General features: G+C 55.4%; 3 protein-coding genes across 7 annotated transcripts in view; 1 reads left to right on the top strand and 2 right to left on the bottom strand.

The window, feature by feature from the left end:
* The window catches only part of LTF (lactotransferrin), a gene marked incomplete in the record, with an annotated part of 24,188 nt that extends 23,080 nt beyond the window's left edge, over window positions 1–1,108 (top strand). Inside the window, 1 exon segment of the mRNA XM_014584871.2 lies at window positions 893–1,108. Coding sequence (XP_014440357.1) covers window positions 893–927 — 35 coding nt within the window.
* A 2,032-nt stretch (window positions 1,109–3,140) lies between these two features.
* Window positions 3,141–9,471, bottom strand: CCRL2 (C-C motif chemokine receptor like 2). 4 transcript variants are annotated; one of them, XM_027768943.1, is made up of 2 exons: window positions 9,141–9,471; window positions 3,141–4,587 (listed from the first exon to the last, which is right to left on the bottom strand). In XM_027768943.1, the coding sequence occupies exon 2, from the start codon at window positions 4,573–4,575 to the stop codon at window positions 3,523–3,525; it is 1,053 nt and encodes a 350-aa protein (XP_027624744.1). In that variant the 5' UTR covers window positions 4,576–4,587; window positions 9,141–9,471; the 3' UTR covers window positions 3,141–3,522. The 4 variants fall into 4 exon arrangements, with proteins under 4 accessions (XP_027624744.1, XP_006170211.1, XP_027624742.1 ...); XM_006170149.3 differs by lacking the exon at window positions 9,141–9,471 and adding an exon at window positions 5,086–6,589; XM_027768941.1 differs by lacking the exon at window positions 9,141–9,471 and adding an exon at window positions 4,966–5,079.
* Window positions 9,472–20,303: 10,832 nt separating this feature from the next.
* On the bottom strand, window positions 20,304–24,569 carry LOC102499203 (C-C chemokine receptor type 5). Of its 2 annotated transcripts, none has more exons than XM_014584875.2 (3): window positions 23,705–24,569; window positions 23,095–23,165; window positions 20,304–21,545 (listed from the first exon to the last, which is right to left on the bottom strand). In XM_014584875.2, the coding sequence occupies exon 3, from the start codon at window positions 21,532–21,534 to the stop codon at window positions 20,482–20,484; it is 1,053 nt and encodes a 350-aa protein (XP_014440361.1). In that variant the 5' UTR covers window positions 21,535–21,545; window positions 23,095–23,165; window positions 23,705–24,569; the 3' UTR covers window positions 20,304–20,481. The 2 variants fall into 2 exon arrangements, with proteins under 2 accessions (XP_014440361.1, XP_006170193.1); XM_006170131.2 differs by lacking the exon at window positions 23,705–24,569 and adding an exon at window positions 23,561–23,672.
* Between the last annotated feature and the right edge of the window lie 159 nt (window positions 24,570–24,728).

Here is a 24,728-nt window from a genome sequence, read left to right as displayed (position 1 = left end):
CACACACACACACACACACACATGCACACACACACGCACACACAATTACTATCAGGACTCAAATCGCAGTAGTGCCGAGACTGACACAGCTGCTATGTATTTTTTTTCTTTAAGAGAGATTTTTTGCTATAGGGTGCGTGTACTCACCAGAGGCAGACTTGTCAGAGAGATAGAGAGACAGAAAAATCACCCCCCAGGGGGAATGGCCATGCTGCAATCCATTCTCCTCCATTCTCCTCTTGGGATTTTGGGCATGTATGCACACATGCCTGGTGTGTGTTTCAAACTGCCAGGTCTGGGACTCGAACTGTGGTTGTCCCTGTGGGAATCCAGCGATGTAACTGTTACACCTTTGCTGGTCCCACCTACTCTGTGTTTCTATACTGACCAGCAGTGCCGTGACAGATGCCCTGAGGGTCACACCCTGGAGATGGCGGCTGGACTGTGCTCAGGAGTCCAAACCGAACGCCTCTGGAGGGCAGGCCTCGAGGTGTGGCCGTGTCCCCCTCTAGCACAGCGACTCATGCAGCAGGGCTCAGCGAGTTCTTGTGGCCGTTTGGACGGGCGAGTAGGAAGTTGCTACGGGTGTGCGGGAGGGCCACGCTGTCAGCTGCTCACAGTTCCACAAGGGGAAGGCCCACCACATTTGTGAGCTAGGAGTGCAAGGCGACTCACTGGCTCAGTTGGAGACGAGTGGGTGAGGCAGTGGTGCCCCTCGGGCCAGGGCGGAGGCCGACTGCCCTGTACACCTTTGGGAGCTGGGGAGGCCGGGAGAGCGAGTGTGGCCCGCAGCAGCATACGGTGGTGGGGCAGTGCTGGTTAAGAAAAGGACGTATTGATTTCAAACAATGATGAGATCAGTTTCTGACTGTCCTGTCCTGTGTGTCCCCAGCGCTCCTGGAAGCCTGCGGTTTCCTCAGACAGTAAAACCCGGGTTGATGGCCCGCCTTGCAGAAGAAGCCTCGCCATTCTCCATTTGTGTTCGCCCTTCCACGCTCTTAGCCCTTCTCCCGGGGTGCGGGCGCGTCCTGCCTCGCCGAGGCGGGGTTTCCTGACCTCATCTGTTTTCACAATTCCCTGCCATCATCTTAGCCAGAAATAAAGTTCGCGGTATTGAAAAAAAAAACAGTGTCCTTCGGCTCTCTAGGGTTTGTGCTGAAATCATGTCTGACAGTCCTGCTCCTTCGGGCTTCTCCTGGTGGGTCTTCAGGCCCAGCTCCTCCTCCTTCTCACAGGCTCGGGCCTGATGCCGAGGGCTGTGTCCCCAGGAAAAGCCCTGTGACAGCTCTTGTTACTAGGCACACGTGCCATCCCCTCCCGTCACGGCCTTCTCTGGCTCCACGTAGTCAGGGTCCGTCTAAGCTAACACAGATGACTCCATCTTCATTCCGACAACTTCCACACCTGTTACCTGGGCTCACTCCAGCTCACCTGGAGGCCAGACCCAGAGCCCTGTCACAACCCGAAACGACAGATCCGGTGCGAGACCTCGGTGAAGGCTGTGAGTGGCCAGCTATTCCCGGGCTTGGCAGGACCGAAGCCATCCACACGAGGGGTTTCGTCCCTCCCCGGGTCCTCCCCGTGACATCTGCTCTCAGACCCCCTCTGCCGCCCCGTGTACTCCCATCCAAGCCCCCCAAACTGCTCAGCTGCGTCCCTTCTCCCTAGAACGTGGGTTCTTGGAGTGAGGTCTCTAGGCCAACAGCTCCAGCACCCCCAGGGATTTGTTCACAAGCACATTCCAAGGCCCCCCAGACCCACTGAACCAGAAACTCCGGCAGGGCCCAGCCACCTGACTCAGCGGGTTGTCCTGTGCCTCACGCTGAGACCTGCTGCGTGGGTGTGGGCTGGAGTGTTCGCTGTTACTCAAGCGCGTCACTCGAGGTGCTCACCTGCCTCCTAACAGGCTTCTCAGCTACTGCCTCCACAGATGGGGTCGTCCAGCACAGCGCGGTAGATGAGGATTCCGATGCTTGGAAAGAAAGATTTTCTCCACTTCACGTCACCCGTATGCGCAAATCTCCTTGCATTGTTCTTGAGGAAGGACCCTTGTGGGTTGGCCAGACACGGGCTTTCAGCGGGTAGAGTCCCATGTGTCCTAGTTTGCACCCATCGGGTTAGGCTCTAGGGAAGGCCTTTCCTGTGAAGGAGGGAGGCCTGCTGCTTCCCCAGGGTCAGTGGCATGAGCGCCCATCTGATGGTGGGAGGGGAGCAGAGTGGGCTGGCATTCTGGGGGTATTTCTGAGAGAGAAGGAAGAAAGGGAGAGAGGAAAAGGAAGGGGAGGAAGGAAGCAGCTAATGGTGATATTTTAGAACGGCAGTTTTTCTAGCTTCAAAAGGACGAGCAGTGGGGCCAGCAGGTGGGATGGCGGCTAAGCTGCTGGACTCTCACATGGCCAACCACGGTTTGAGTCCTGGGCCCGGGGGCTTAAACTCACGCTGGGCGCGTGTGCGTGCGTGCCCAGGATCCCGAGAGGAGAATGGAGGAGAAGGGATTGCGGCGTGGCCATCCCCCCTGGGGGGTGATTTCTCCCTCTCCCTCTCTCTGTCTCTCTGGTGAGCACACACACCCTGTGGCAAAAATCTCTCATATTCTTAACAGAGTATAGACCTGCACACTTGCAAACGATAGGTAAGAAAACACACACGAAGGAGAACCAAGTACCGTCGCTTACTTTCCGGAAACTGGAGTAGGTCATCATTTCTATGTGTTGAAAAACATGCTCACCCCCATGGTGGTGGGAACCTGCATTCTAATTCAGCTACAGAAATGGAGCATGGTTTTGCAAGTGTCCTTTCAAATGTCACACACAGGCAAGTGACGCCTGAGGTAGTGTGACATTTGCAAGGATGAAACATTTATTCGGGTGGACATTTCTAAACATAACTTTGCATTTACTGTTGCTAAAAGCAGGAAGAAATACTAAAAAGCTTGGGAGGCTCGCAGGTTGGGGAGACCTGGAGGCCTCGGAGTGTGGCGTGTAGTCAGAAGAGCATAGAGAACTTCCACGGAACACGTCACCTCGCCGCGTTGTCCCCCTACAGTCTCCGGCTAGCAGTTCTAAGTGTCTGCAAGAAAGGTACCTGAGAAATCAGACCATGTGACTGAGTTGCTTCTAACTGGACTATGACCAGATCACTTAAAAATTGCAATGTTTATTTCATGTATGTCATTGCTCAATGTCTTGAAGCTTGGTGAGCAGATGAAATGTGAGCTCTGGGGCAAATGAGGCCTGGGCTTGTGTCCCAGTCCTGCCACTGTCCTCTGTGTGATCCTGGACAAACTTCTGGGCCTCAGTTTCCTTTTCAGAGAAAGGGACCCCCGCCACTGCCACCACAGACAAGGAGTGGCGCTCACGGGCGCAGAGAGCCTCGCTGCGTGCCTGAGCCAACTCAGGGCTTAGGAAGTGCTCTCGCCCCCTTCCCCGTTTGCAGCTTCACATGCATATGCAGAAAGCATGTACAGAGAACAATGCAGGCACAGAGGTCCACATGTGCATGTCCAGTCTTGCAGGAAGCGGCTCACACTGCAGTGGCCTGCTCGTTTTCTTCCCTCCACGTGCCCTGTGCCGGCTCCCCCCGGGGCTGGAGCGGAGTGTTACCACAGGGACGGAAGAGGTGCCTGAGGTCTTTCCTAAAAGCCTCGTCCAGGAGCATGTAAAGCAGGGGGTTGACGCAGCAGTGGGTGGCCGCGATGGCTTCTGATATCTGGACGCTTCTGTGCAGGCTATAGCTGCGGTCACAGCGGGGCAGGGACAACTGCTCTCTGAAGGTGGACAGGAAGAGTGCGACATTGTAGGGCGCCCACATCAAAAGGAACACAACCCCGACGGCGAAAACCAGCTTGAAAAGGTCGCCCTGCCTCTCCCTGCACCGCAGCGTCTGTCTCATCCGGACGTAGCAAAATACGAGCACAAACAGCGGGAACGCCAGCACCAAGATGTTCATCTTTAAAGTCAGAAAAGCCTTCCAGAACTCCTGGTCAGCCGGCAGGAGGGGAGGCCTGCCGAAGAAGCACGTGTGTTTCAGGCTTTCGACCTGAGCGTCAGGAAACATGGACTCGGGCACGGCGGCTAGCATGGCGCTCGCCCACGCTGCGGTGCTGGTGATGACGCTGCAGCGCACTGGCCTGGTGGCTGTGGAAGAGCAGCGCACGGGGAAGAACACCAGGTACCTCTGCACGGCCAGGAGGGCAGTGAAGAACGCCTCGCTGTACAGCCCCGCGGAGTAGAGCCCAGCGAGGATTCTGCACGTGGGGGCTCCAAAACCGCTCCCCAGGGAGGTGGCGTGAGCCCAGAACGGCAGGGCAAGCAAGAAGCACATGTTGGAAACGGCCAAGTTCAGAAAATAGACGTTCTCCACGTGCCGGAGCTGGCGACGTTTCACCAGGATGAGTGCCACCAGGATGTTGTCCAGGAGTCCGACCGTGAACACGGTGGTGCAGAGTGGTGGCACCAGCTGCGCCGACAGCCCCCGGGCGTCGTACTCCGTGCACGGCTCCACCTCGTCGCCTGGCAGGTCACCTTCGATGAGGACATCGTACTCATCCTCCGGGGAAGTCGTGAAGTTAGCCATCCTTGGCCTGCCCTAGGGAGATACCAGAGGTCACTGTCCCTTCCTTCAACTGCTGTGTCCTGGAGGAGACACTGACCGGGCCAGCACCCACGCCACGTCCTCCGTGCTGGTGAGGGTCTCTGTCTCAGAAGCCCGAAAACAGTCCCACGGCCCCTTTCCAGGGCAGCCGCCCCTCCGCCTGGCTGTGAGGTTCTTAGGTGCTTAGCAGAGCATGGCACGGAACCCTCCTCCAGGACTCACATTCTTAACAGAGTATAGACCTGCACACTTGCAAACGATAGGTAAGAAAACACACATGAAAGACAGCCAAGTACTGTGGCTTACTTTCCGGAAATTGGAGTAGGTCATTGGAGTAGGTCATCATTTCTATGTGTTTAAAAACATGCTCACCCCCTGGAACAAGCTTCCCGTCCTGGCTGAGATGTTTCTCTCTCGAAGGATATAAATAAATGTTTGCAAAAGCGAAACCATCACTGTGGACATTGCTGGTTAGATACACAGATGACTTACCCCACGCCCGAGTTCCTGGGGGGAAGGGCGCAGCCTCCTGACCGCCCATCCACCGAGCCGTGGGAAAGGCCTGGGCACCGGAAGACGCAGACTTTGGCACAGCCTGGCCCGACCCCGCCAGGCAGGACAGCGGCTGTTTGTTCCCCTGGTGGCTCTGCCCTCCTCTCCGATCCCAGCGACCAGATGAAATAAAGCAAGCTCCCTCAGACCTCAGGGTCTCTAAGCCTCCGAGCAGAACCGGGAAGTTGCTTCTCCTCCCCACTTCCCCTGCACCCCGCCTTTGATTTCCCCGTGGCCTCAGTCACTTACGCAGCCGTCCTCCTGGCTGCCCTGATAAGGAGCGGGTGACTGCTGCCCGGGGTGATAGAGAGGGCCGGGCTGGCCCCGAGAACCCTCTGGCTTGGGCCATCAGTAGCAGCTCCCAGCTCCCATCACAGGGACAATGTTTGCTGTCCCAGGAGTCACACCTGGGGACCTGTCCCTCCAGGGCAGCATCTCGGAGCCCACGCCCTGAGGGGCAACCACGCCGACAGCCCGGGGCCTGTGCATTTGGGTTCACTGCCATTTTTGGAAGGCTCCTCGCATGGGCTGAGGGATGGGGTCCCCAGAGGTGACCCGAGGAAGACAAATGGCACAGAAGTAATGCCAGCTGGGAGGGAGGGGGGCCCTAGAGCCCCCGAGAGTCTTCAGCTGCCCCGGCATCGTGCTGAGGAATGCACGGATCACGTGAGCGGCTGGAAGTGACCTGAGCTGCGACACTTGGGGACTTGACGCTGCTCTGAGGAGAAGCCAGAGGAGGAAAGTCTGGGGTGAGGACATGGGGACAAGAGCCAGGCAGTGGGAGGGGCCACAAGGAGGACAACTCTAGCCCTGTGCTGAGGCTGGAAAGACATGGACAGAGGCTATGGCAGGCTAGGGATGGGGGCGCAGGGATGGGGAGGCGGCCGGAGGACCTGGAGGACTGCAGAGGTCTGGGAGGACTCGTGGGTCAGCCTAACCTGGGGGCGGTGCTGCCCTCCGGCCTCTGGTTCCACGGCGCCCTTTCCACGCCGTGCACGGTCTGGGTGGCCTGCGGCGCAGAGGCGGCTCTGGAACTAGAAAAGCAAACGAGCCTCCAGGAAGAGCAGCAGCAGCAGCGAAGCAGCCCGGTGGGAATGTGATTGGGCGCTGCCGCTAGTTCCGAGGACACCAGCCACGGCAGCGGGGCCGAGGGGCTGGTGTGGTGGAACCCGGGCTGTGGCTGTCCCCGAACGTCCTCCCTCCACCGCTGTGGGCTCCCCCGTCCTGGGGAGCTCTGCCTCCTGGTGGCGACTCCAGCGTGGGGTCCTCCCTCCGGTGCTGGGTGTGACTGGGAGGCTCACACTGTGGGCAGTAGGTGACATGCGGACAGCGCCAGAAGGTGTAAAGGGAGGGAAAAGGAGGGCGTGGACTTGGCTCACACAGTTCGAGAAAGAGCTGAACTGAAAGCAAGTTCTTTACCACAGGAATTCGCAGAGGTTTTTGTTTTTAAAAGAGTTATTTAATTTTATCTATTATTATTATTGCTGCTGTTGTTACTTTTAAAAATTTGACGAGAGAGAGAGAGAGAGAGAGAGAGAATTTGACCAGAGAGGGACAGAGTGAAAGAGAGGGAAAGTAAGAAAGCAAGTTGCTGGGTCCAGGACTTGAACTGTGGTCAGCCATGTGGGAGTCCAGCGCCCCAACCAGCACACCACCTGCCGGCCCCGCACAGAGTTCTCCATGTGCTAACACAAGCCTCTGTGCGGAACTTAGGGTGTACAGTCTTTTCCGAAACCGTGGGATCCCGGAACCCCTGCTTCCATGTTAAATACCTCTGGGTCAGGAGCTCTGCAGGCGTATTTTGAGAAGTGTCGCCCTAGACAGCAGGTATTACTGTGTGTGTGGGTGGCCCTGAAAGGGGTCCCCCCACAGTTCTGAGGGGAGCATGACTGCCCGAGGGGCCCAGCTGCTGCACCCTGAGGCCTACCTCTGCAGCTGTGCGGGTCCTGCTTGCCGGGGCTGCTGCTTACACTGAACGCCCCTGTGAGGGACACCGCGGCAGGCCATTCCCGCAGGATGGGCTCCTCTGCTGGGGGTGGGCTGTCCCTCCCTCCCTCCCTCACTGGGGCCAGGGCTCCTCTGCTGGGGGTGGACTGTCCCTCCCTCCCTCTCCCTCACTGGGGCCAGGGCTCCTCTGCTGGGGGTGGACTGTCCCTCCCTCCCTCTCCCTCACTGGGGTCAGGGCTCCTCTGCTGGGGGACGGGCTGTGCCCCCCTCCCTCTCTCCCTGCCCTGAGGTCAGACCTGCATCTGATGGTGGTTCTGCAGCCCCACCCCGCCCTCTGCAACTGCTCTCACAGAAGCTCCCCCAATGCGTCCCCTCGTGCCAGGTCCCACTCGGCTGTCGACCCTGGAGGATGTGAGCTGGCACAGCCTCGGGAGGAGGGCATCGATCCCTGGGGCTCAGTCCTGTGTCTTCCAGGGAGAGGTCCTTCTGTAGCATCTTAGTCGGCCTCCTGCCTTCCAGCCCACCTCTGCTGTGGCGGGCTGGGGCCAGTCTTTCTAGAACACGCAAACCACTCAGTCCCATCTTCCCCCACCCTTCCTGTCCAGCCAAGGCCTCAGGCCCTGCACCTTCTCCATGTCTCCCTGCACGCTGCTGTCTACCTCCTCTGCCTCACCTCACCCCTCTGCACCCCCTTTCCACACGCTCCTGTCCGTGCCCTCTGGAATCCCAGTTCCATGATAAGACGCAAACCTCCCGGGCAGCTGAATTCACCCCGGGGACTCTCCCGCTGTCTCTGTTCATGGGGAATACTGCTTCTCAAGTGGGGTGCAAAGGTGACACGCATGGCCTCAGGGCCACCTTGGTGTTCGCCCCGGACCTCCATATGTGCGAACTGCCTTGGCCTCCAGTCCCCAGCTGGGTCGCCCTCACTCCACTCACCGCTGCTTTCCGCTGTCTGCCCGGCAGCCCCTCATTATTCACGGTGTGGACAGGGCGTCGCGCTGCTGTCTACCCCAGACACCTTCATAATCCCGGGACTAAGCTGTCCTCGCGGTCCCCACTCAGTGCCCAAGTCTCAGTTCATCCCTTCACCGTCACTGGCCTTCGGTCTCACTCCGCGAACGTCCACCGCCAGGTCTAGCTGAGAGCCAGCAGCCTGTCATCGGTCCTTCCCTGCCAGTGGGAGCTCCCTAAACCGCTCCTTCGGTCGAGCTGTCGGTCTGCCCTTCAGCTGTGCTTCTGAGAACAGCTGGTTGAAGCCACTTTTCTATAAACAACGCCCATTACTAATTTATGGTCCCCAATCTCAGAGGGTCTTCTGAGTGTCACAGATTGTCACTTCCCCACATTCTATCGGCTATTTCAAACTATTCACAACTTCCAGTCTCTTCCCCACCTGCTCTAACTGCTCTCAGCCCCCTCTAGGAGACGGCCGCGTCTCCTCTTCTCAGGTCTCAGCTCCTGGTCCCCGCCTTCACGTGTCTCTGGGACACTTGCGTCTTTCCTCTGTCCATGGACAGTTTTGCCCAAGACCCCCGGAGAAGGAATTGAGGCGTGCCGGGGGTGGGGGAGGTGGTGTGGCGATTTCTCACTTTCCCTCTCACTGTCTCTGTCTCTCTTTGTCTCTGGCAAGAGCACAAGCCCTAAAGCAGAGACTTCTTAAGTGTCTCCATTTTTTTTTTTTTTTGAGAGGATTTTGCTATAGGGCGCGTGCGCTCACCAGGCAGACAGAGAGAGACAGAGAGACAGAAAGCGAGAAATCACCCCCCAGGGGGGATGGTCACGCCGCAATCCCTTCTCCTCCATTCTCCTCTTGGGATCTTGGGCACGCACGCACACGTGCCCGGCGTGAGTTTTAAGCCACCGGGTCCGGGACGCGAACCACGGTCGACTACGTGGGAGTCCAGCGACATAGCCATTACGCTAACTGCTGGTTCCCAAAGTGTCTCCATTAACTAAAGACCATCCACTCACCCTTGACCCCACTCCTTGTTCTAAGGACTCACTGTCTCCTCCCTTGCTCCTGTCGGGCGACCATTCTTGCTTACCCCCTGCCGTTTTAGAGACGGGGCTCCCAGGGTCGCCCCTGACGTCCTGTGGTTGAACACACTTCGACCCTGCAGAGTTTGGGTGCTAGGGCATCGTGTGCCATGGACAGGAAGTGCCCAGTATTTCCCAACTCCCCAGTGTGTGGATGAGGGCGGCAGCCACAACCACAAGGTCTCCTGAAGCCCGCGACACACAGGCACGAGCGCTTGTGGGACTTCCCAGGCCGAACGGTGCTTGGCCGTTCTGAAACCCTTTTAGAATCTAGAAATCCTGCCATGGGACTTCCCAGGAAAGATGGCAGAGCGGAGTAGGCCTCCATAGCTTATCCAATGCTGGGACAGAAAAAACCAGAAGTTGTAATAACAACTCTGAAACGCACCAGCAGTAACTGGAAGAGAAATAGGGTATGATCTTTTTAAAAAGATTTATTTATTTATTTAATTCCATTTGTTATTATTATTTTAATTTGACCAGAGAGAGATGAGAGAAAGGGAATGGGAGAATGCAAGCTGCCTGGTCCAGGACTCGAACCGTGGTTGGGAGTCCAGTGCCCTTAACCGCCTCGTCACCTGCCAGTCCCAGCATATAATTTTATAGTACGAGTGGGAACCTGGTACCTTGGCGCTTTGCCGAGACCCAGTCCTACGGGCTAGATGGTCCTGAAGGAAGAGGAAAAAGCCATAACCCTGAGAATCATCCTAATGCTATTTATTTATTTTAAAATTTATTTAAAAATTTTTGCTACAGGGCACGTGCACTCGCTGAAGAGAGAGAGAGAAAACGTGAGAAAGCACCCCCTGGGGGATGGCCATGCCGCATTCCCTTCTCTTCTTCTGCTGAATTTCGGGAACACCCGCACACATGCCTAGCATGTTTTCCAAGTCGCTCAGTCTGAGACTGGGATCACATAGCTGGACATGTGGGATCCAGCTGCCTTAACCTCCACACCACTGGATTATCCCTTAATCTTCTTTAATTAGGAGACAAGTGAACTCAGAGGGTGTGTATGTATCCCCAAGGGGAACAAAAGCAAAATAAAACCTAGCAAGCAGAAGCTCTCACATTTCTGAGGGTCGAAGGGTTTTGAGGGCTTTCGCAGTCCAGGCCACTGTGCCGAGTTAGGACAATAACAACCCCCTGAGAGGGGACTGCACCCTGTATGTCCCGAACGGGCTATGGTAATAACACTTCATTCATTTTTTTAGAATCTCGACCCTTCATAAAAACACTTTCAACGAAATCATGATTTAACCAAACCTTCCAGGGCTCTGCTACTCTGACTTAGATCTGCAGTCCCACATGGTGGTCTGCTTCCTTGTGTGTTTTCTGGTTTCCGTATAAGTGCGTTTTTATCGGGGGTTGCTTTATCTGCAGTAGCTTTTTTGTGGCCTGAAGTGAGAGGGTTCCCTTTCAGGGCTTTTGCTTTCATTTTGGCCAGGGGTTATCAAGGCTCTGAGATGAGCTTTCCTGGCCTGGTTTTAGGATCTCCCAGTTCGAGCAGAATATCATGTTGAATAGCATATGTGCATGCAGCGTGGGTCCTGGATTCTCAGAGGTCTCCCCCCCGACCACTTAGCACCCAGGAAAAGAGTACTTCCGTGTCATCCTTCTCCACCCATGGGTGAGTTTCTCCCATCTCTCTTTCCCAAGGGCTACCTGATGCCAGGATCTGCCCATTCTAGTGCTTCATGCCGGACAGCCCAAGGCCTGTCAGCTCCGTGTCGAAATTACACCGAGCAGCCTTTTCATGAGTGCAGCCCTAGCCTGGTCTACACCAGTCAGTGACCAAAATGGCAAATACCCAAGGAGTGCTTTCAGTGACTACTTGTGGAAAACTGTAGTCCCCAGGGCTGGCACTGGTGGTGGTTAAGGCACTGGACTCCCAAGTGGCCAACCATGGTTTGAGTCCCAGATCTGGCAGCTTGCTTTCTCACTTTCCCTTTCTCTCTCTTGTCAAATTAAAAAAATAAATAGTAATAGAAAATTAAATAAAATCCATAAATAATTCTTAAAAAAAAGAGGAAGACGTAGCCCTTATATTCATTTCTCAGGTACTTAGTGCCCATGGTCCCGTAAGACTTCCCTCCTCCCTCATGCACCCTCCGCTCCCCAGCCTTGTCCACCTGCTTTCCGCCCAGGGAGGCGCACCTCGCTCACAGCAGGTTCCCCTGTCCCCTAACCTTCTGTGGCATTCAGCCCAGGGGAGTGGAGATTAGGAAGAGAGGTCAGGGAATTTAGCCTCCGGCTCCCTCCTGATGGGTCTCAGTGGGCTGACATGTCCCTGACCTCAGGCAGCTCTTGCCCAGTGGTGGGAATGGCGGCCCGCTCCCATGCACACCAGGTACCCCACACGAGGTTCCCGTCTTTGTACGGACTCCCCTTACCCTCCTCGGTTCTACCTGAGTGTGCCGTTTGGTTTCTGCCAAGGCCTTGAAGGACGTATCTCCCAATGCCCAGGCCTTGGCCAGACCCTGGGGAGGACACAGTGAGTGAGGCAGACCTGCCCTCTGCCCTCCCGGTGCTGGGCTTCTAGAGGGAGAGGCCAGGCCCGAGACTGGTTATGGCCATGTGCTGGGGGCACACGGGGCCACGGCCCAGTCACAGGGCGCCTGCCTGGAATAGCAGGGCTGAGGGACAGTTCCAGGCTGGAGGCTGGGGCGGGGGGATGAGCCAGCGGGCCTGTGGGGGCCTCGTGCTCCTCCCATGCTGCTTGATTGCTTATTGGCCCCTTGACTGAGTTTTAGGAAAAGAGAAAATGGAAACTAAGAGCCAGACTATTTTGGACAGGAGCCTAGGACTTCCTGGCTCGGGGAGGGAGAGTCGTGCCTGCAAGGATTAGGAGGCAGCCTGTCGCCTGTTGGAGCGGAGGCGGGAGTGGAGGCAGGACCGGAGGGAGCAGGGGGCCAGGTGTGGCTGCAGCTGAGCCCTCAGGGATCTCCCAGGAACCATGGGGCTGGCTGGCCCTGCCGGGTTGCCCTGAATGGAGAGGAGGGGGCCGGCCCCTGCAGTGACACCTCAGCCACTGTCAGCCTTGTGGCCTACCCTGTTTCGGTGGAAGGTTCTGGATTTCCTGCACATTTCAGTTACTGTAAATGACAAACCATGGAAACTGAAAGGTCTAGAGCCGGTGTCGTAAGGCCGGGAACCCACACCAGGCTCGTGCACACTGAGGAAGTCACGTGCACCGTGAGGCCGCTTGGCTCACATGTTACGTGTTCCTCTTGAGCCCTCAGGTGGTTACACGTCATCGTGGCCGTGTGAGGGCAGGGTGTGGCGAGTCCCAGCTGCTGAGGAGGCTGAGGGGGAGGAGGGCGACACGATGAGGCTGAACCCGCACACACACATATGCACACACACACCCATGCACACCCACTCACACACACATGTGCACGCACACTCACACACATGTACACCCACTCACACACATGTGCATGCACACTCACACACATGCACGCCACACGCACACACACTCACACGCCATCCCTTTTGGTAAAATTAATTACGACACCTTTCAGTCATGCAGGACAGAGGCCTCAGCCTGTGCCCCCACTTGGGCCCTGGCGGCTCCACTTCCTGCCCTGCTCTCCGCTGGTGGTCCCCGGCTCAGAGATCCACAGCCACTTCCTGCCCCGGCCCTGCAGCCTCCCAGGGCTTGATCTGAGCCAGTTCCCATCTCTGCACAAGAAGGCCCCTCGCCCCCGCGCCCCGAGGATTCGGCCACATCCTTCTCTCTCCCAGTACACCACCGAGCCCGGTCCTGCCCCCTGGGAGCAGTCCAGACTCAGGACAGAAGTCGTGCTTCTCGGGGAAGGAGGCGACGCTAACCCTGCAGCCCTCCCCGCCCCGGAAGGCCCGCAGGAGCAGGGTTACTGGCCATCTGACCGTCTCGGAGCCAGCGGGGTTCTCCACCCTTTTCTTGAGTGATGTCTTTGCAGCATCGACACTTCCTCTTCCTCCCAGGGCTCTCGTCCTTGGGCAGAGCCCCTATTCCTGGGCCACTACTACGGCCCCAATCAGCACTGCCTTCCCCGGCATCGCTTTGTTCCCGAGGCGCCTTTCTGCTTCGGTCCTCAGGGTTCTCAGGAGCCATCTCCCCACTGCCTGAGACCCCAGGGGTAGCTCACCGTGCAGCTCCTCATTCCTGCGCCCTGTCATCACCTGGCTCAGCACACCAGCTGCTCTGGAAGCATTTGTCAAATGAGTGAACGAATGATTGAAAATGCAAATGCCCTGAGCTAATGACAGTTTCACTGTCATCCGTTATTACCTCTCAGGAGGGCTTTGACAAAGAGCTGCTACCAGGACGGCAGGCAACCCCCTTGCAGGAGAAGTGCCTGTTGACATGCACCTGTCCTCTCTGTAGGAGCAGCTAAGGAGAGACCCGCCATCGGGTGGTGGGGGCGGATGGATTTCTTTCTGAGGGCGTGGGGATTTTCATGTCTGTGTTAGTTCAAGGGATAAGGAGTCCCGTTCAAGACTCCCCCAGCAGTAAAGGGGAGCACGACAAGACAGTGGGACCGGGGCCGGGAAGAAGGGGTACTCAGCATCGGGACCTGGGCAGCGCCAGCCTGCGGCGGTTCCGTGTGGGGACTGCTTCCCCAGCAGCCATGGACCTTGCCAGAGCACAGCCAGCCCCGTCTGCTCTGTGGGCCCAACTGCTGGCCCCTGCCTTTTCTTTCTTTTAAGAGAGTGTTTTTTTTTTCCTCCCCCGTATGGTGTGTGCACTCATTGGAAATACAGAGAGAAAGTGAGAAATTATGCCCCAGGGGGAATGGCCATGCCACAATCCCTTTTCTCCTCCACTCTCTTCTCTTGGGATTTTGAGCACACATGCATACATGCCTGATGTGAGTTTCAAGTGTCTGGGTGCAGGACTTGAACCATGGTCAACCATATGGGAGTCTAGCACCTTAACCACTAAGCCACCTGCTGGCCCCCATAATAAATATTTCCTATACATTCTTTCAAGAGCTTCTCATACTTGGATATTTCATATTGCCAATTAAGTCTAAGTTCATCTGCTTTAAAAGCCTCCATCTGGGGGGCCCAGCAGATGGCATAATGGTTACATCACTGGACTCCCATGTAGTTGACCGTAGTTCAAGTCCCAGACTTGGTGGTTTAAAGCTCAGGCCAGGCGCATGCGTGTGCATGCCCACAATCTTGAGAGGAGAATGGAGGAGAAGGGATTGCAGTGTGGCCAATGAAGGAGAAGGGATTGCAGCATGACCAACCTCCCAGGGGGTGATTTCTTACCTCTCTCTGTCCCTCCTGCAAGTACATGTGCCTTATAGCAAAAGTCTCTCTCTCAAAAACAAAGCCTGCTTGGGAAGGCAGAGTTAATGTTCTGGAATAAAAATGGAGGGGCCGGCAGTGGTGGTTGAGGCGCTGTACTCCCACATTGCTGACTGGTTCCCGAACCTCCCAGCTTGCTCTTTCACTTTCCTTCTCTCTCTGGTCAAACTGAAGAACAATAAATAAATAAAGTTATATAATTCTAAAAAAAAAAAAAAAAAAAATGGAGACTCTCTGGGCTACATGCCACTTATTCCCAGGCCTGGGGACCTTGCCTAGGACACAGTCCTTGTCCTCAGTTTGAGAGGCTTTACCCAGCAGGACTCAAACTCGGCTACATTTGGAATCCCCCGGGGAGCTCTGAGAGTCGGGACCACAGGCTGCACTGGGCACTGGTCCAGTGAGAACTGCAGTCAGGATTAGGCCAGGGCCAGGGCGTGGGCTCCTGAATTACAGGCCCAGTGTCCGGAATCCGCACCCGCGCTGGTCGCCAAGGGCGCTGCAGCGCTCTCCGCTGGCTGCCCGTCCCATTTCCTACGGCCAGAATCCCAGAATCCGTAGGCAGGCTGGATCAGACGAGGTGGCAAGCTCCGGAGTGTGCGTGGTAAAGAAATTCACCCACATCCCGGTCACATCCGGGTGTTTTACACGCCTGGCGGCGCCCGCAACCGTCAATACACAGTGTTGGAGAGCGCGGAGCAGGAGGGGCTTGGGCGTTTTGTGGACCGTGAGAACTGCCCAGCCGCATTTTCCGGTCCTGCCGCCGGGAGGAGGTGAGCTGAGCACGCGGGGATCGGTCTGGGCGGCGGGAGCTTTCATTGCACTGCAGGCTCCGACACGAGCCTCGGCGGAGGCTGCCCTGGTTCTCCTGCAGCGGTGGCCGCATCTGCGCGTGTGCCCCGAGCCGCGGGGACATGCCTCCTGTCCGCCGTCCCAGTGCCTGCCTCGTCTGCATTCGCCGCTCGGGCTCCAGGCCGGAGGTCGGACAGCCCTGCAGGTTGCTACTGCGGCCTCAGGGGGGCAGTAGAGGCCAGTGGTGGCCGCACCGCCTGGGAATTCCATGGACCGTTTGAGACTCATGCTCTTTCCATGTGCGCTTTAGAAAACAGTTACTGCCCCGAGGGAAAAACGTCCCTGAAACGCGACAGGATCACAGTGACGTAGGACTTATGGTCGAGTTAAGTAGTAACGAGCTAAAACCAAATACAGTTAAGACTTTTTTTTTAAAGCCAGCAGGCGGTGTAGTGGTGACAGTGCTGGTCTCCCACCTGGCTGATGTGGCTCGAGTCCTGGACCTGCAGGCTTGGAAACCACGCTGGGCGCCTGTGTGTGCCTAAATCCCAAGAGGAGACTGGAGGAGAAGGGACTGCAGCGTGGCCATCCCCCCTGGACAGTGCTTCTCACTTTCCTTCCCTGTCTCTCTCTCTGACGAGCACAAAAGCCTAAAGAAAACAAAATGCTTGTAGAAAATGAAGAAGGTAATCCATGTTACATAAGTGTATAATGTATAGACACACACACACACACACACACACACACATATATATATAATCTAGAATACTAAAGTTTGACTACATTTTGGGAAAATGCAAGCAAGAATCTATAGTGAATTTTATTTCAGAGCAAAAGACTTTTGGTAACTTTCGTCTCTGCTTCGTCTGTTCTCTCAGGCCGGCATCTGGAAGGCCCCTGCGTACTGCGATTGTCAGTAAGCGAGCTTGTCAGCAGACCAGGCGGCTGGCCGCTGGCGGGAAGCGTGCAGTCTTCACTAGAAGGGTTAACGATTGTGTTCGTGTTTGAGTGTGTCTCTGATAGAAAAGAAATGGCCTCTAAATGGAATTAGAACAGTGTAAATACCAGTACGTTTCAGTTTAGCCAGCTCTGTGTAAGCAGAGAACCCCTGGAATACGAATGGACACAGGATCCCAAGCTGCAAATTTGCAAGGATTCCTCCTGGCTAATGACACGCACTGTGCTTGACCCTACCCACAGCAGGCACGAGCCCCCTCCTCAGCAAGGCCCCTGGTGGAGACGGTAGGGCATCTTCTTCCAGGGACTGGTGAATGGGGTTGCATCCTGAAGGTCATAAACCTGGAGTCAAGGATGAGCATCGGAGGTGACAGGACAGCTCCGTAAAGGCTGAGACACTCGGATGCTCTTTGTGTGGGTGGTGGGTTCCTTTAAGAGGGTGGAGCGTGGGTAGGCGTGTGTGCAAGTGCATCGGCCACAGAAACAGACACCTCCCGCCCTCCCCATGGAGCTGCCTTCATCAACTGGGCAGACCCCCTTCTCCCCAGCCTCTTCCATCTGCTCTACCCCAGCCCCTCTCACCTTTCCGTGGTTCCTTCTTCCTCTTGGCCTAAGAGAGAGGAGGAATCTTTCAACAATGGGAGGAAAAGCTGTCCTCCCTGCAGGTCCAGCTGCCTGCCCACGCTCACTTCTGCAGGTCAGACCACGGCCAGACCATGGCCAGCTCTCACGTCTGCTGTCGGACCTGCCCTGGAAGGTGAGCGTGCTGCAGGTGGAGGGCCAGCATGTTCCAAGCTGTGGCTGGTTCCAGCAGGTCACCTTTCCTGGAGCAACTGTCCTTTCTCAAGAGGAGAAATGTGCTTGCACGCTGTTGTCAGGGTCTGGGGCATACACACACATGCGCCCACTGTGTATTTCAAGCTGCCAGGGCTGGGATTCACACTGCTGTTGGCCTTGTGGGGTCCAGCTCCCTTAACCACTAGGCCCCAGGGCCAGCCCATCGCTCTACCGTCATCACCACAATTAGACCAAGTCTTTGGGAGAGGTTTTAAAGGAAAAGCAACCCATGGAAAAACACTTGCTCATATATGTTTATTGCACCATTATTCACAATTGCTAGGACATGGAATCACCCCAAATGTCCACAGATGAGCGGGTTGAAAAAATGTGGCACATGCACTCTGGAATACTACTCAGCTATGAAAGGCAGTAAGCCCGTGACATCTGATATAAAGTGGACGAATGTGGAAGATTCAATGCTAAGTGATGCAAGCCAGTTTCTGAGAGAGAGGCACTGTATGTCCCCACTTTATACTGTATGTCTGCACTCTCCAGCAGAAACGGGAAGATTAGAAAGTATACCCGCAAGGAGGCCAAGTGTAGATACGAGAGATAGTATAGTAGGTGGTGGGTTGTAGAAGGTGGGAGGGAGGGGATCAGGGAAAAACAAATGAATAAAACCTTTAGCAGACATGAAAATGAAGTTATCTACTGATGATAAGGTATATGGTAATATCTTTGACTTGACTAATATGCACCATATTCATGCCGGAAAAAACCATGTTATATACTGTAGAGATGTATAGTGAGAAAATGTGAAGAGAAAAGTAAATGAAAAAGAAAGAAATAAAGTAACCTTCAGAGCAAGCAGCCTCCTGGCGTGTGAGGTGCCTCCCTCAGGACTCCGGGTATTGGTCAGGGTGGGCGGCATTGCTTTCAAACTCAGATGTTCTCTCTTTTAAAACATGTCCATGCGTTCTTTGAGAAGTAGGATTAAATTTGAAGTTCAAAAGTTTTCCAGTCAATTGCTTAGAAAGCCCTTCTTTAGAGGTAGCAATTATGACAGCAATTTGCCTCAGGAAAAAGAACATTGTTTAAAAATATTTCACAGCAGATACAATTCTCCTTATTCAGGGAAGCAAGGTTTCCAAAACAGCTAGTTACGAAATGCCCTGACAGTTTTATGTGTTATTCTCGCAATGTAACTTGCCTGAAGGAACGAGAAGACGATCAAATTATTTGTAGAAGGTGGTTTTAGTATTAGATGCATATTTTATTTGAAGCAATTTCTAAGTCTCTATATACAAAAGAATAGACAAATACATACGAAGATGTCAGAATGGCTTTGAATCGACCTGGTGGCTTGGGCCATACCCTGTGTGTGCACACGACAACCTTCGGAGCAAAGAAAAAGCAGATCCCATTTCTTTGTTTCCTGCTTTTAGCAAAACAAAAAGGAATTTGACAGCTGCCATGTTTCCAGTCTCCTGTTTAGAGCTTACGAAACACCTGACAGGCCTTTTGTTGCTCCAACAATTTCCCGAGTCTCACCCTTGTACGCTTTCTCGCCTAACCCGTATGGACAGTTTTAGCTACCCCAAATTCCAAACAGTCTCTGTATGTACAAAATCACATAAGCCACTACCTCCCCATCCTGCCCCCCAAAAAGTGCATGCTCCCCACGAAATGAATAAATCACTTAGTGTTTGGGTACGGTTAGTCTAGAGAAAGCGTCTGGGAAGAATTGTTGAAAGCCCCCACCCACACCCAGCCTGACACGAGGGGGTCGATAACTTGTACTTTTTGTGGTTTTGGAAGCTCAGATGGCTGGTTTCCAAATGAACGGTCCCTCCTCGCTTTGCCTACGGGTAGTTAAATGCAGACACCTGCGGCATGCCCTGGGCAGGCGGGGACTTCCTCCTCCGCTGTCCCTCACCTCTGAGGGGCCTCTTTGCTCGGTGCCAGTGCCCAGTGAGCTCTTGATCTGAAAGAACTATAGAGGCGATCCTCACCTGGCTCTCATGTGTGATCCAAGACAGGTTCCTGGACCTGCAGCTCGGGTGTCCCCAGTCTGGTGTCTCAACCTCCTGGAGGCCCTTGCTCTTCCAGCTGGGATGTGGACCCCACTGAAGGCAGAGGGTTCTGGGGGACGCTGGGTTTCTACGTAAGGCTACATGCAAGCTCGGTGCACCACTCACCCTCTCATATCACACCGCTCCTTCTTAACCTAAGCCTCCCCCTTTTTGACTGGATGTCTCTGTAAGGGCTCCCCCAATCTGCCTGGAGCACAGAGGTTCTCTTAATGTCCCCTGGCCTTCACTTCCAACCCACAGCCACCACCAGGTTCTGTGACCTTGGCATTCTACATGCTGCACTGACATTGCCTTCCCTCGCATCCCTGGCCTCCATCTCTGTGGGGACCAGCCTCGCCCCGACTGACCTTAACCAGGGGTTGTTGTGGGGCCCCCTGCCCTGAATGCTCACCTTCCCAACCAATCCTGTGGCCATGGAACAAGCCCTCTGCACGCTGTCCCGAGCTGCACGCTGCCCCGGGCTGCATGCTGCCCTAGGGCTGCACACTGCCCCGGGCTGCACTCTGTCCCAGGCTGCACGCTGCCCCAGGGCACTCTTTGCTCCCCTTGCTGGAGCGATGCCCTCAAAGTTCCTGGTCATTCAGCCGCACCCCTCCTCCTGCATCCCCCCACCAGCCTTGTGTCTTTTCACGACCCAGCCTTGCCACGTGGGGCCTGTGGCTCTCCCTCCTGTGCCGGAGATGACGGACTCAACTCCCTCCTGTCAGAATCCCCAGCACTCCCAGGGTGCTCACCTGGTCCTGAACGTCTGTGACACCCGCTAACCACTCCCGGAGGCCAGCGCATGCTCTGTCATCACACACGGCTTTTCTTTCCTGGTGAGACCAAAACCCATTCCAAGCACATGCCCAACCCCTCCGCTGGCTTCGTGAGGTGAGAAGTGGTACGGTACACTTTCCTCTCTTTTTCTCTTTTTGATGACCTTACGCAGTGAAGGGAGTTTGCCAGCACTTTGGTGCGTGTGGAGGGAGCCGAGAAGGGGCGACTTCATCAGCACCTTTGGGCCCTGCCTCATGGATGGATGTGTTTAAGATTTACCATGCTTAAGCAGATGCCAAAGGAGTGGCCAATGTCCTCTGAGAGTCACCTCCTTTTTTTTTGCTTTCAGACAGAGATTTTTGCTGCAGGGCATGTGTAAGCACACATGGAGACATGGAGGGAGAGAAAGTGAGAAATCGGCGCCCCCTCCAGGGGGTGGCTACACTGCAACCCCCTCTCCACTTTTCTCTTGGGATTTTGGGCACGCACGCCCAGCCTGAGTTTTAAGCTGTCGGATTGAGAACTCGAACTGCAGTCGGCCCTGTGGGAGTCCAGTGCCTTAACCACTACACCACCTGCTGGCCCGTAACTTTGTTTTTAAGAGAAATGCTCCCACTGCCAGGCTGCGTATTAAAATGGAGTCGTGTGGGCACGCTGGTTCGGGTCACAGGCCGGCAGAGATCTCCTGCTCGCCTGTGGACCGGGTGTAAACCGAGCTCGCCCGCTCAGGGCCCTCCCTCTGGAAGACCAGGCAGCGCTGGCAGAAGCGCTTGGCGATGTGCTTCTGGAAGAACACCGAGAGGTAGTTCCTGAACTTCTCCCCGACCAGGGCGTAGATGACGGGGTTGACGCAGCAGTGGGTCATCCCCAGGGTCTCCGTCACCTGCATGGCCTGGTCCAGCCTGTTGGAGCTGCTGCAGCTGTTGAGGCCGAAGAAGCCCGGGAAGGTGGTCAGGAGGAGGACGAGGTTGTAGGGGGTCCAGAAGAGGAAGTAAACCACCATGATGGCGAAGATGAGCCGCACCGCCTTGTGCCTCTTCTCGTTCCGACAGCGGAGCAGGGTCTTCAGGATTCCCGAGTAGCAGACGACCATGACCAGCAGCGGCAGGACCAGGCCCAGGATGTTCATCTTTAACGCCTGGAAGTTCTTCCAGAAATGAAACTGGCTGGGTGGGAAATGAGGGCTGCATGTGTAACGGACCCCCTCTTTCTGAGATCTGCTGTAGATGATTCCTGGCACAGAGGCCAACACAGCCACCACCCAGGTCACCCCACTCGTCACCACCCCAAAGGTGACCGTCCTGGCCTTGAGAGCAAACACAGCGTGGACGATAGCCAGGTACCTATCGATGGTCAAGAGGACGATGAACAGGACCCCCCCAAAATACCCGATGTGGTAGAGCGCCGTGCAGAGCTTGCACATGGCGTCCCCCAGGGTCCAGTCGCTGGCAGCGTAGTGAGCCCAGAACGGGAGTGTGAAAATTAACAGCAGGTCGGAGATGGCCAGGCCGAGCAGGTAGACGTCAGTCATGCTTTTGAGCTTCTTGCAGTTCACCAGGGTGAGGACGACCAGCATGTTGCCCACGAAGCCGAAGATGAACACCAGCGAGTAGAGCGGGGGCAGCAGCTGGGCCGCCATCTGCTTCACGCCCTCCTTCTGGCAGGGCTCTGATGCCCCGTAATCGTAGTCGGCCGGACTCGTGGCTGGATAATCCATCTCGCTCAACTCTGTGAATGGAGACAGATGACCTTTTACAAAGTCTTAGGGTGTACTTCGTGGCCCACCGTGAGGGCAGACTGGCACATTCGTGGGTTTTCCTCTGATGCCCACACTGCTGCCTCTCACTGAGCTGCCTACCAAAAGCCAAGCAGTGCTCTTTGCCGCAAAACGGGGGGCTTGCTGCTGGCTTCTCTGCTCACCAGACAGAGCACTCAGCTCTGCTGGGGGACATTCAAAACTATCGCCCTAAAGAAAACCTTGCTTTCTATAGCCGCACGGAGGAAACGAAGCTTTGACAGCAGTTGTAGGAAACAGAGCCCAGGCAACCCCGCCTTACTGTCTGCCTCGAAGCCGCTGTCCCCGGAGTGCCCACAAAGGCCAGGCCCCATGAGCAAGCTGGTGATAGCCACCAGGGCTCAAGGGCACCCCTGTGCTGACCCCTGCTGCCAGCTTCAGACTCGCTCATTTAGTCCTCGCGGTGCCCTTGTAAAGAGCATGATACTGTTCCCATGTTCCAGACCAGACCCCAAAGCACAGAGATGAGGAAGTTGCCCAAAGCCACGCAGCTTCGAAGCAACAGGTCTTGAACGCAGGCAGCCTCCGCTCTAACCAGCCCAGACCCTGGCCCTGAGGACTGAAGAGAGCGACCGTCAGCTTCATGCCCCGTGAAGCGAGAGCAGGACTGATGCCCGAGCCCCTCCAGAGAGCCATCAACACCATTGCCAATGGCAGAGCCAGGCGGCCACCTTCACGTTTGCTGCGAGGTTCGTATCTGTGGTTCTTGAGTGGCTACAGCGAAGAGCGCTCACACCAACCCAAGAAGTGACTGAAAGAAAGTGCCTCCTCTACTGCCCTCGGCACATGTGCTGTGTCCACGTGGCTGAGCCGGGGTGACCAGATGACCCGCCCCGTCTTTTACGCCCCATCGCTTCAGCTGGAAGCTGTCTCAAATGAATCCCGATGAGTGCCCAGTCTCTGTTTCTCAGACCAGGCAGCTGAGGGAGTGCCCAGAAACAGCTTCATTTGAAATGCCGAGCCACGAAGACTCAGACACTGAATGGATTGTGGAACTGAGAGACAGGAGGGAAACTTGTCTTGGTTTTCAACTTGATACTAATTGGAATAATTTTTAGGCTTTCTTCTTTTGGGGGACATCTTCAAAAAAGAAAGAGGAAAAGAGAAACAGACTTGGACCCGACTTCTGGGTGGGCACCTGCTGGGGCTTTCATCCCTTGAGCAGAAAGATCATCTCTGGGGCTATTGCAGCCAAGACTCCTCTTTGAAAAGCCTTCTTTTGAGAGGTGGGGGTCATTTGCTTTTGAAAATAATCTTGCCACCTTTAAAGTCTTTCATTTACAGCTATGTTTTGTACCTCTGACGTTATCACAATCTGAAACTCATTCTAAATTCTGACCCTTCTTTATCTGAAAGATCGTATCTTAAGATGGTCTGTGAGCACCGAGGGTTTGCCCAATGTCTGCAGGTTTCCTGTAAAGACTTTTACTCATCACAGAAGCCGAGCTAACGAATCCGCCAAGGAGCCCAGGGGTGACTTACCGGGGAGAGGTTCTCGAAGGGGAACGGATGTCTCAGCTCCTCTGGCCACAGCTGAGCGATGCACCCCAGACCTATAGCAGGCAGAAAAGTAGGAAATGCAGTTTCTTTTGAGAGAGGGCGGAGTTTAGTGAATAAGTATATTGCACACACGCAAAAAAAAAAAAAAAAATCAGAGAGCTCTTCTCCTTTTTTCTTTCCTTTCTTCCCCCCTCCCCCCCTTTTTTTTTGAAAGTCAGGCTTACAGTAAGCTAGAGAATAGAATGTCTAAAGCTTATTCATGACTGTTCCTCATGCGGTTATTTCATTTTTGTTCTCTGCTCATCTAACTGCAGAGAGAAGGACTTAAAGCCATTAGGTGAGATGACAGAGCTGGAAAGACAGCTGATGTCCGTCTAGCCGAAAGCCATCGTAGCACAAGAAATCCCTGTCCGAGAGGCAAAGGATTTGGGTAAGACTGTAGTCCTACCGATAATGAGACAAGGACGAGGAGGTCCCGATTCTCTGCAGTCGTCTCAGTGGAAGTCAGCTCCAACTTGGGGGAGTGCGGCACGCAGCCCTGAGCCGAGCCCTTCTTCTGCCCACGTTCCTCCCACCCCACCCCACAACTCACACACACAGCTTCCCCCCAGTATCGCCTTTTCTCTTTAAAACAACTGATGGCTACAGGGTGTTAGCTCTAGTTTCATCTGCGAGCTGAACTTGTTTTCCGTCTCCCTCTGGACCGGGAGGGGAGCGGGGCAGGTCGTATGTTGGACAGTCATGATGGAGATTCACTCTGCCCCTTCGTGAGCATGCATGAGCCTCCGGTCCACGAGTGTGGGGCTCCTCACTCCACGGGCGTCTGTCTGGAGCTCCGAGGCGTCTTCTACCTGCAAAGGTGAGAGCGGGCCGAGCTGCACAGGCGAGGCGGTACCTGGCAACGCCGCGTGCAGTCATAGGAAGAGCCTGGTGGTGGTGACCTATCTAGAAACCTCAACTACTGACAACAGAAGCTGAGGAAACGGCAGACAGCCACTCGGAGCCACAAAAGCCCCCCGGGCTTCCGTTACCTCAGCTAGACAGTAGGAAGCTTTGGCTCGTCAGGCAAAGGAGACGGTGAGCAATAAAACAGCAGAACTCCAGGTCCCCACATTTGTGGAGGAAGCCTGGCAAAGGACTCAGAGATGCTTCTGTGGTCGGGCTGCCCAAGCCCAAGGCTGGCCCTCCCCTCAGCTCATGTTCCCTGGGCTGGGTAACAGTCGCCGCGTCGCCGCGTCCTGGCTCGGTGGGAGGGTGACAGGAGGTGCCCACGGCCAGCAGTTAGCACAGTATCTGCTCAGTAAACACCGAACTCTCAGACACTCGCTCAGCGACCCTTTACTTCAGAGAGGGTTGATTTTATGAAAGTCGTCCCCTGGGGTCCTCGTCTGGAGCAGATCTGTATCTGCAAACTCGGAGCTGAGAGGGTGAGCTAATGGCTGGGAGAGTGGAGGGAAATGACTCCCTGAGGCCAGGGGGGCACGGGGACAGCCCGGTGGTCAGGAGCGGCCCAGTGCAGGGGCACGTCTGCCCGACGGTGGGGCTCAGTGCCTGGGTGTGCCAACACGGGCAGTGAGCGACTATGGACACACCGTGTCCCCCGGGGGCAGCTCACA

The sequence above is a fragment of the Tupaia chinensis genome, unplaced genomic scaffold (genome assembly GCF_000334495.1).
Source record: "Tupaia chinensis unplaced genomic scaffold, TupChi_1.0 Scaffold148065_1, whole genome shotgun sequence".
NCBI classification, from domain to species: domain Eukaryota; kingdom Metazoa; phylum Chordata; class Mammalia; order Scandentia; family Tupaiidae; genus Tupaia; species Tupaia belangeri.
Note: the sequence above shows the minus strand (reverse complement) of the source record. Positions and strands in the feature narration are given on the sequence as shown.